The sequence below is a fragment of the Mus pahari genome, chromosome 9 (genome assembly GCF_900095145.1).
Source record: "Mus pahari chromosome 9, PAHARI_EIJ_v1.1, whole genome shotgun sequence".
Lineage (NCBI taxonomy): Eukaryota > Metazoa > Chordata > Mammalia > Rodentia > Muridae > Mus > Mus pahari.
In genome coordinates this window covers 64,187,121-64,198,569 of record NC_034598.1, presented here as the reverse complement: position 1 = coordinate 64,198,569, position 11,449 = coordinate 64,187,121, and the positions used below count along the sequence as shown (strand labels likewise).

At 42.0% G+C, this 11,449-nt stretch overlaps 1 protein-coding gene across 1 annotated transcript in view; it reads right to left on the bottom strand.

Moving 5' to 3' along the window:
• Glipr1 (GLI pathogenesis related 1) overlaps positions 1 to 4,669 on the bottom strand; it is a 16,054-nt gene extending 11,385 nt beyond the window's left edge. The window contains exons 1-2 of the mRNA XM_021205443.1: positions 4,269 to 4,669; positions 680 to 919 (exon numbers count right to left, since the gene is read on the bottom strand). Of these exons, the coding sequence (XP_021061102.1) occupies positions 680 to 919; positions 4,269 to 4,442 (414 nt within the window). The 5' untranslated portion in view covers positions 4,443 to 4,669. The remainder of the gene's footprint in view (positions 1 to 679; positions 920 to 4,268) is intronic.
• Between the last annotated feature and the right edge of the window lie 6,780 nt (positions 4,670 to 11,449).

Here is an 11,449-nt window from a genome sequence, read left to right as displayed (position 1 = left end):
AGGAGTGGGTGGGTAGGGGAGCAGGGGCGGGGGCTTATAGGGAACTTTGGGGATAGCATTTGAAATGTAAATAAAGAAAATAAAAAATTTCAAAAAAAGAAAAGAAAAAAAAAAAGAATTTGCTTTGAAAACATAAAAAAAAAAAATCCTTTCTCTCCCATAGATATGAGACCAAATTAGTGGTCCTAACATCTTCAGTAGTTCTGTCTTCCCTGCAAAAGAGAGAGCCCATCATGGAAGATTGACCATGAATTCCTAAGTCTAGGAGGATATAACCTTGACAACCATTTTGTCAGTGAATATGGCATTTACCTTCCTAAGCTGAAGCCTCATTCACTTCTTACCACAAACATGTAGGGGAGGGTCTAACATCCATACATCAACAAACTCAGAGAGACTTTGATGTTTCTCTAAAGCCACATAGCCACATAGCTAGGGAGAAGATAATTCAAAAGTTCATTTATCAACCATAGTGCAAGACTTTAAGGAACACAATGTTATCTCATGCAAGTGTCTTGTACTGTCTAGAGGGATGGACATTTTATATGATTTTATCCATGTAACTAGTGTCTCCATGTATATTTTCCTCTACTAGTTCATTATATGTTTGTTCAACACCAAGTCCAGTTCATTCCATCTTTAAACAGGTGGTTGCAAGAAGGTATAGGGAAGTACTTACCTGAGTATAATGGCCACAGACATATGTACATTTCCTAGTGCTGAAGTCATAGTGCTTAATTTCTTCATACCAGGCGGAGATGGCTGAAGATACTGAAAAGATGGATAGAGAGCCAAGCCAGATATTCTCTCCCAGGGCAGTGAAATTTGGGTGTATCCGTGAATGCAGCTGTGGGTTGTGTTGAAATTGACAAGATTTTGTCCATGCTTTTGCAATTTGGGCTAGTTTTGGGTCCCAAGACTGAAAAATAAACAAATAATATAGAAGTTGAGAAAGAAATACCTCATTGACAAACCTGAGACTAACAAACACAAGGTTGTTCGCCTACTCAACTCAGATCTGGAGACCCCGCTGGCTTACTACTTAAAAGGCCAGGCTCCAGTTCCTTAGAGAGGAGGAGTCAAAGTGACAAATGAAGTAGACACCAGAAGCAACATAGTGTTTACTAGTGTCTACCTGCTAACTTGGTTGAGAATACCAAGAATACTATCACACGTTTCTATTGCTCCAAAGACACACCATGAGGAAAATGCAAGTTGGAGAGGAAGGGGTTTATTCGGCTCACACTTCCACATCTCTGTTCAAAGAAGTCAGGACAGGAACTCAAGCTGGGCAGAATCCTGGAGGCAGGAGCTGATGCAAATGCCATGGAGGGATGCTTTTTACTAGCTTGCCTCCCATGGCTTGCTCAAGGAACAAGCATGCTTTCTCACAGAACCCAGGACCAGCCCAGGGATAGCAAATAGGTGGAACTTTCCCCCATCGATCACTAATAGGGAATGACTGCCTTACAGCTGGATTCCCATGGAAGGAATGGCAGTCAGCAACTGAGGCCCCTTCCCCGATGACTCGGATATCTTGTGTCCAGTTAACACAAAAGCAGCCAGTACAAAGGAGAAGTGATGAGGTCAGAGAATAAGAATAGGAGAGACACAGAAACATCCATGTCTTTGAGTGCCACTGCCGGTATAACCAGAAGCTCTAAGAGGTAAACAAGTCCCAAGTGAAAATCAGCATGTGATACACTGTAGCTTTTGTATGAAGGAATAGTGAACTGTCCAAGAGACCTCTCCAGAAGGATTCCATTCTGACAGTTCTCCAACTGTAAAATATGTAGGAAACCATCTTACTAAGGGGATAAAAGACCTCTACAGTGAAAAACCAGGAAACACTGAAGACATGCTGGAAATAACGCTAGATCAGCGACTCTCCACCCGTGGGTTGCAACTCCTCTCTCTTCAAAAACATCCTGACAAGGCCAGGCGTGGTGGCGCACGCCTTTAATCCCAGCACTCGGGAGGCAGAAGCAGGTGGATTTCTGAGTTCGAGGCCAGCCTGGTCTACAAAGTGNGTTAAAAAAAAAAAAAAACTTTAGAAATTTAAATATACAAGTGGTATTCCCAAATTATTTTAAAACACAACAAAACATTCCATGTAGTAGTATTAGCCAGTCTTTTTAAGGATCATTTTAATGTCTCATTTTCACAGACCAAAAAAAAAAAAAAAAAAAAAAAAACAACATCCTGACATTACAACTCATAGCAGTAGCAACATTACAGTTAGGAAGTAGCAACAAAGATGCTTTCTGGTTGAGGGTCATGCAACGTGAGGAACTGTGTTCAAGGATCACAGCACTGGGTTGAGAACCACTGCTGTAAAGGATGAGAGGGCTGTTCGTGCTCATGGGTTAGGGGAGGCATTTTCAAATGAGTATCACTGTAAGATGCTTACAGATCTCACTCGGCTCCCTAGGCTTTTGTGTTAAAGCTAGAAAAAAAAATCTGAAAATTTACACAGAAGCACAAAAGACTTCATCTGCCAAAGGACTTCTGATCAGAAATCGGGAGTGCTAAAGAGCTTGTCAGTCTGGACTTCAAAAACAGAGGGCTGGTCAAAAGCTACAGAACCATACTGGCATTGAAACAGACAAGGAGATTAATGCAAGAGGATACTAGACCAGTGGTGCTGGACAAACTGAATATGTACACACAGAAGGACGAAACCAGGTTCTTACAGTGTGGAAGAAACAGTCGAGTGTGTTACAAACCTTAATATAAAACCTGAAACTGCCACAACCAACTGTCTCAACTTTACATCTTTTTTTTTTTTTTTTTTTTTTATTTGTGGCTTTTCTTTTCTTTTTTTCTTTTGCCTAATTACTTTGGCTAACATTTCAATGTATGGAGCACAGGCAATTAATTTTCTGAACAGGGCTTCAATGGCTCAGGAAATACGTAAGTACTGACAAGTGAGACTGCACTGATTAGAAACCACGAGCACGGTGAAAACTAACATTACCTGAGGACATCGCCTAAAGAACGGAAGAAAAAGTGGTCACGATGACACATGCCTTTAAACACATGTGTCATCAAGAAGGGGGCAGAGTCAGGCAGAGCTCCAAGTTCTAGGCCAGTCTCATTTACATATCAAGTTCAAAAAAAAATAGAAAGAAGCAAAGAAAGAAGGAAAGAAAAAAAAGGAAGAAAATAGAAAATATATAGCAGCTACTCACGCATCAGCAGATTAATACCTAAAATGTATGAAGAGCTAAAAGCATTAAACCCTAAAGAGGTGAGAAATCCAACAACCAACAGATGGGCGGAACGCAGTCCTTCAGAGAAGCATAGCTCAACATCCTTAGCCATTAGGGAAATCTGACTGTTAAGTCCACTGATATGTGGGTGGAGACAAAGCCTTTATATGCTGCTGATAGGTATGTAAATTAGCTCAGCCACTATGGAAATCAGTATCTCCAAAAACCATAAACATAAGACTAGCATGTGATTCAGCTAAGAAATTTTGGGCTTGTATCTACTGGGATGAAAGTCAGCATGTTTTGGAGATACCTGCATATCCGTGACTTTTTGTGGCACTACTCACAACCTCCGAGCTATGGATTACATCCAGTGGTTCCCAAATAGATGAAAGGGTAAGGAAAATAGCTTGTGTACAGATATGTTTATATAAACACACCGGGGGGGGTATTGTTGAGTCACCAAGAACAAAATTATGACATTTGCAGAAAAAACAGATGGGATTGGAGATCATCACATTAAGTAGCATAAAACAGACACAGGAGGGAAAGTATCATGACCTCTTCTATGTGAAGTGTAGAGGAAAACGACCGAAAACCACAGAAACGTAGAAGGGGGAAGGGATCAGAGGAGGAGGGCCAAGAGGACAACGGAATGAGTGTAGCCTAAGCACATTGAATTTTCATAATGAAACACATTATTTTACACAGCATATAATGAAAAAAAAAAAACCTTAAGACACAAAAAAGAAACCTCACAAATATTAGCAGGAAAAACCATGACAACAAAGAAGTCTGCTGCTCATGGCTGCGGAAAGGAAGTGTGCAGAAAGAACTGAATCATGCCAGTGGTATTGCTCAAGACAGTCGGGGAAAGGTTATGGTGGACCCTGATCACAAGCAGAGTTTACTGCACACATTCATTACAAGAAAAGAAAAAAAAAAGAAAAAGAAAAAAAGAAAACCACTCAGGGTTACCCAGAAGTCACACCCAAATTAATGCAGGCGAGCTGCTTCTGACTGACACGGGCGACAAGCCCTTACTAGCGAACTCACCATGTACAGCATATTCTGGGCTGGTGGACTCACTTTTGACCGAAGCTGGTTGTGAACTTGAACACATTCTTTGATGAAGTCCTCGTTTGTTATATCTGGCAAAGTTTTTGCTGTAAATGAAGAACTAGACACAGAAGAAGCCATCCAGACCAGCACTGCAAGGGTGACCTGCATGGTCTCTCTGGTTGCTGCTGGACCTAGAATCCAGAGCCGTGGGGTTCCGATAGAATGCTCGGTTCTCAGTCTGCAGACCCTTTCCCCGTTGGAGTTTGGATGAACCCAGAGTTGTTTATGCTAGACAAGTGCTCTGCCTCTGAGCTCCATCTTCAGCAGCTCCATCTTCAGTTTGTTTTTATGACCAGCTTTACAAAGCACAGACTACTTCAGCTTGAGGAGCCTGAACATGACGTCACGAAACTTACACCGGATTTCTCCATATATGGCTTGCAGCTTTTTTTTTTCTCTCATCTCTTTTCTTTCTCTTTTTTCTCTCCCTCTCTTTCTTTGGCAAACAAATAACACAGGATACTTTATTGAGAGCTGAGTAGAGAAATTGTTTTCCTTGTCCAGATTTATAAAACCAAACAAGGTGTGCAAACATGGTTTTTATTTTATAGTTTCAGAGAAGCTGAGATTCTTCACTGTAGTTGCACTGAGGAGAAATTTTTTTTTTTCTTTTGAAAGGACAACATAAACCCCACTTGTGTCCATTTAAGGGCCAAGCCTGATTCTGAAAAGAAAGCCATAAGGCACCAGCTCCAGGAACAGACCATAAAATCCAGAAACAAGGTCATAAAACCCCTCCCAAAGAACAGCCTAGGAATAATCACAAAAACGGGGAAATATCTTATCTCAGATTGGGCTGGGCAGCCCTATCTCATTCTATGGTTAAACATTCATGACATAGGAATGTAGACCCGCTGACCACCTAATCCTTCTAGAGAGTTCCCCAGGTTCCCTATAAGAAGGCCTTTGTGCCTTTGTCTGATATCGCCATTACCGATTGACCCCACATGCTGGTTGTTTCTGCAGAATAAACACACTTCGCCTTTGCATTCTTAGTCTGTGGTTTTCCTTCAGCTGTTTTCAGGCCCTTACAATTTATTTGTTTGTTTGTTTGTTTACATTCCAAGCACTGCACCTCCTCCCAAGTCCCCTCTCACTGAGACCCTCCCCCACCCACCTTCCCCTTCTCTGAGAGGGTGGGGCCCCTTGGGTATCCTCACATCCTGGCATCAACTCTTTGCCAGATTAGGCACATCCTCTCCCACTGAGGCCAGACAAATCAGTCCTGTTGGGGAATGGATTCCACAGTCAGGCTACAGCTTTAGCTAGAGCCTCTGCTCCAGTTGTTGGGGGACCTACATAGAGACTATGCCTGTCTGCTTAGGAGGAAGAGCAAAATTGTGCCAGGGGCCTCGGTCTACCCAGTGTATGTTCTTTGGTTAGTAGCTCAGTCTCTGAGAGCTCCCAGAGGTCCAGGTTAGTTGACTTGGTTGGCCCTCCTGTGGGGATCCTTCAATTTTTCCTCAACTCTTCCAAAAAAGTCCCCTTCAATGTTTGGCTGTAGATATCTGTGTCTGTTTTAGTCAGCTGCTGAGTGGAGCCTCTCAGAGGACAGCCATGCTAGGCTCCTTTCTACAACCATAACAGAGTATCATTAATAGTGTTAGGGATTGGTTCTTGCCAATGGGCTGGGCTTCAAGTTGGGTTGATTCTTTCAGTCTATGCTCCATCTTTGTCCTTGCATTTCTTTTAGACAGGACAAATTTTGGGCCAAAAGTTTTGTGGGTACGTTAGTGTCTTTCTCCCTCCACTAAGGGGGTTCTGAGGGCTAATATGCAAAATATATAAAGAACTCAAGAAGTGAGACTCCAGCAAACCAAATAACCCAGTTAAAAATGGGGTACAGAGTTAAACAGAAAATTCTCAACACAGGAAACTCAAATGGTCAAAAAAGCACTTAAAGAAATACCTCAACATCCTTAGTTATGAGAGAAATGCAAATCGAAACAACCCAGACATTCCCACCTTACACAAACCAGAATGGCTAAGATAAAACAACAACAACAACAACAACAACAACAACAACAACAAAACCTCAAGCGACAGCACATGCTGGCAAGGACTGGAGCAAGGGGAACACTCCTCCATTGCTGGTGGGAGTACAAATCTATATAACCATTCTGGAAATCAATTGGTTGATTTCTCAGAAAATTGGAAATAGTTCTACCTGAAGACCCAGCTATACTGTTCCTGGGTATACACCTAAAAGATGCTCTACCACCTCACAAGGACACGTGCTCCACTATGTACATAGCAGATTTCTTCTTAATACCAAGAAGCTAGAAACAACCCAAATGTCCCTAAAGAATGGATACAGAGAAATACTAGTCAGCTATTAAAAACACAGACATCATAAACTTTGCAGGCAGATGGATGGAACTAGAAAATATCATCCTGAGTGAGGTAACCCAGACCCAAAAGGACATAAACGTATGTACTCACTGATAAGTGGATATTAGCCATTAAGCACAAAATACCTGTGATACATCTACAGACCCAAAGAAGTTAAAGAAGGCAGGCCCAAGGGAGGATGCTTGAATCACACTTAGGAGGTGAAACAGAATAGTCACAGAAAGCAGAGCAAGGGAGAGAAATGGGTGGGAAACCAGAGGGGGAAGGGAATGGGGACAGTCATGGGGAGAGACAGGAGAGAGACCCAGAGGGTCAGGAGAATGAATAGAAATCTGCAGCTACCCAGGGTAGGAGTGGGGAAGAATCTTTAGGAAGTTCCAGAGATTTGAGATGGGGAGGTTCCCCAGGGTCAATGCTGGTGACCTTAGCTAAGATGTCTAACAGAGGGGACATGGAACGGGAAGAGGCTCACTTTGTTCTTAACGAGGTCTCATCAGTGCCTCTCTGTGACAGAGCATGTATAAAACACAAATTCTTGTTTGGTGACATCAGGCTTTGAGTTGGGAGGTATTCCCAAAGGAATTTCAGTCTTTAGAAATTAGTCCTGTATTAGCCAGGGTTCTCTTAGAAACAGACATGACAGAATATTTGTATTAAAGGGGATTTATTAGGCCGGCTCACAGGAGGGGCCTGAGCGGTGACCCAATTTTGTCTCAGGACAGACAGCAAGGCTAAGAATCTGCTACATTTCTGTCCAACTGGAGCGAGCCCTGGAGGATTCCTGAAGAGCTGCCCATCTTCAGTTTATATTGAAATCCTGAGGAATCGAAGTCTTCCACCAACCACTGCATCAGGATAAAAGAACTTACCAGCAAGAGTGAGGGCAAGCAGGCAAAAAAAGGGGGTGACAGCAATCTTCTTTTAGGACCTCTGCTGTGGGCTGCCACCAGAAGGTGTGGCTCAGATTTAGGAGTGGGTCATCCTACTTGAAATGATCTGTTTAAGAAAATCCCTCAAGGGATTCCAGATGTAGTCAACTTGACAGCCAACATCACCATCACAACTCTCCACTAAAAGACTTGCAAATGTTTTTGGAAAGTCTTTTTGTTGGAATCCTGTGTGCAAACAGGAATACAATAAATAATGCCCCCTTTGGCAGTGGGTGTCTGAATGAGAGCCCTAATCAGATTACTTTCTTATACAGGCTCAGTGGTAAAGTTGAAGTCACAATGTATGTACGCTAAGAGATAACATCAATAATAATCAACTTAAACTATCAGGGCATTTATTAATACACTTGCCCGGATCACCACTCTATGCACTGGGGCCACCAGATGCATTAAGTAAAATAAAAGGTTTCTAAACTGTGGACAGCAATATAAAAAGTTTATCTGAAAATAAGCAGTTATTAACAGACCAATGACTAATGACCAGAACAACTGCATATATAGTGGACAAAGGAGGGCAGAATAATTTACGGTGGGGTGGTGGTACAAGATTTATTTTTTTGTGGTACAAGATTTTATGATGTTCAGAATAGTGCACAGCTTAAAGCTGATTCCGTGTTTAATTCTAGAATTTTCTGTGTAATACTTCCAGATGGTGGTTGACCACAAGTAACTGAAGCTACAGAAAGCAGAGCCATGAGTAAGAGGGGGCTGTTCTCTGTGGTGAACGTGATGACTCTGTGCAGTCAAGGGGGAAGTGACACACACACAGGCATGTCTGGTGAAGGAGGGGCGGGGCAGTGAGAGAGCAAGGGGGAGGGGCAAGAAGGAAGCAGAGAGGAGGGTCAGCCTTTAGTTTTAGTTTAATTTGTTTGAGACTAGCAGCTAGCTGTAAGACCTTGAACAGCTTAGCATACTCTCATAAGTTCTTAGACGCCTATTAAATTAGCTAATGGAGGATGTTTCTGTCTCCTTAATCATAGAGGTTTGGGAGTATCAAATGAACCTTAATTTAATACATTAAACTCCAACTGTGTGTACTAGGCTTAAAATATATATATATAAATATATAATATATTTAATTCCCTACTATGTTATATATTATACATTATATATTATACATATATTTTTATATATACTAATACATATACAAATATATACTTACTTTCTTATATATCTTATTATATATAATATATTATGTATATTATATCATAACACACAGTTATAATATAAAATATCTTATATAATATATTAGCATGTATTATATTATATTAATAGGTTATATATTAGGATAAGATATATTAAAATACATAATGTATTAATTATGTATATATAATTTATATAAAGCTAAAAGCAATTAAGGATCTAACCCTCAAAGGAGCTGTGAGACAGGGTTAAGCTACAACCCAGCTGTTGACCTGAATGGTATGCACAGAAAGGTGTGGTGTCAACAGAAGACACACTAAGCATAGAGATCACAGCCTTCGTCTGGCACAGCGGTCTCCCACCTTCCTAATGCCGTGTCCCTATAACACGGTTCCTCATGTGTGGTGACCCCCAACCATAAAATTATTTTCACTCATAACTGTCATTTTGCTACTGATATGAGTCATAGCGTAAATCATTTTTTTTTTAGAGATAAGGGTTAGCCAGAAGGGTTGTGGCCCACAGGTTGAGAACCACTGATCTAGCAGGTAAGTTTTTTTTTTTTTTTTTTTTTTTTTTTTTTTTGCTGAGACCAAACTCAAATAGGTGAGGATTAAGGAACCTTACAGCAGCCTTGCTATCGGTACCTAAGCAAATGACCTAGCCAGACACTCAAGGTCTCAACTTCTGTCTAGGATGCTGTTTCTAGTAGCACTGCTTTCTAAGCATGTCAATAGATGAAGCGCTTTCTTGGACGATGCTCAAGCAACATTAGAATCAATGCTGTAATTAATAATCGCCAGTGAGGAGATTCTTCCTCCGAGGCAGGCCTGAGTCTGCTTTCCCTCTCCCGGGTCTGTCAGCTATGGTAGCTGAATCCTGAACACACAACCAGAAACAAAACTCCGCCAGAGAGCAAATTTAGTATGGTTTGTGGTTGCCTGAGCAACCCAGCGGCACACACGCAACTCCCAAGAGTGAGTCGTATCGGCCTGAAAGGTGCCCTAGCTTTCCGTTGCTGTGATAAAACATGGAGCAAAACAAGTTGGGTGAGGAGAGGGCTTATTTGGCTTAGAATTTCACATCACGCCCAAGCTGTGAGGGAAGCCAGGGCAGGACTCAAGCAAGAACCCGGAAGCAGGAACTGAAGCTGACTCTAACGACAAACGCCACTGCTCAGCTAACTTTCTTACAGCACCCAGGACCTCCTGCCCAGGGGTGGCACTGCCCACAGCAGGCTGGACCTTACCACGTCAATTATGAATCAAAGATATGCCCCCACAGACTTACCAACAGGCCCATTGGAGGGATGCAACTCTCTACTTAAGGTTCCCAGATGACTCTAGTTAATGTGCCAAGAAGCTGGCACAATATTGAAATGATCAGTTGATGCTTTCTCTCCTAGAACTAATCTTCCAAAAGGCAAGTGCCATCAGAGGCTTTAAAAAAAAAAAAAAAGTATACCATGCAATCTAACTCCTCTGACCCAACCCCCACCTTCTCTGTTCACACTGCATCTCTGCAGCCAAAGTGCAGAGGCAGGTGGTTGACCACAGAAAAGCAGAAATGAACTCTGCTCAGTTCTGGGCAGGTTTACAAGTGTTGGAGGAACTTCTACACCCTTTGTCTGCAGGATCAGCCACAGAGCCATTTTGGCAAAGTCTTTTTCTGCTTTTCGGCATTTGATTTTTGTTTGTTTGTTTTACAGTGGAGCTATAATATCTTTCACAGTAAGAAAATAAACTCTCTTTTGGAGAGTCATATGCACATTAACCCACAGATAAGCATGTCCACAGATAAAAGGATGTCAGTGCTCCCTGTATTATCAGTATGTGAGAGGGTGGAGGAAACGCAGCCCAGGATCCCGTACACTCTTACCCTCTCCGATTCTGGAAACACTTGAGACTTTGAAAGCCTCTAGTCCAGCGATTCTCAAGCTGTGGGTCTTGACCCTTTTGGAGGCCAAAGGACCCTTTCACAGGGGTCATACTTAAGACCATAGGAAATATCAAATATTCACATTTTGATTCATAACTGTAGCAAAATTACAGTTATGAAGTAGCATCGAAAATGATTTTATGGCTGGGGGCCATGACTACGTGAGGAACTGTATTAAAGGGTCGCAGTGCTAGGAAGCTTGGGAGCCCCTGCCCTGGAGACTGTTCTTCAGTTCCCACAGTCATTCTGTCGGCCACCTATTCTCTTTTAACAAGGACTATTTTAATTTGGGTAGCTCATTCTGATAACCAGGAATCTTGGCTTTGGGTTCTTTGTTTGCTTGCTTGCTTTTTTGCTGTTATGGTCTTACTCTCTAGCCCAGGCTAGCTTCAAATTTGTGATCCTTGTGTCTCAGCCTGGAAAGTGCCGAGATTACAAGCATGAGCCACCACATCTGGCTTCTAACTGTTGTGTTGAGACAGGCTCTTCCTATTTTGTAGCCCTGGTTATCATAGAACTTGCTGGTTCTAGACCAGGCTGGCCTTGAACTCACAGAGCACCACCTGTCCCACCAGTGCTTTAGCCATGTCCTACTAAACCCAGCAAGATTCTTTAACATGTTGCGCTCCTTTCAGTCATGGGTATATGCATATTTGAATACACATATGTATTTCAAAAAAAAACCAGGTAATAAACTGTACATTGAGGATTTCAGTGAGACCATAATTTTAT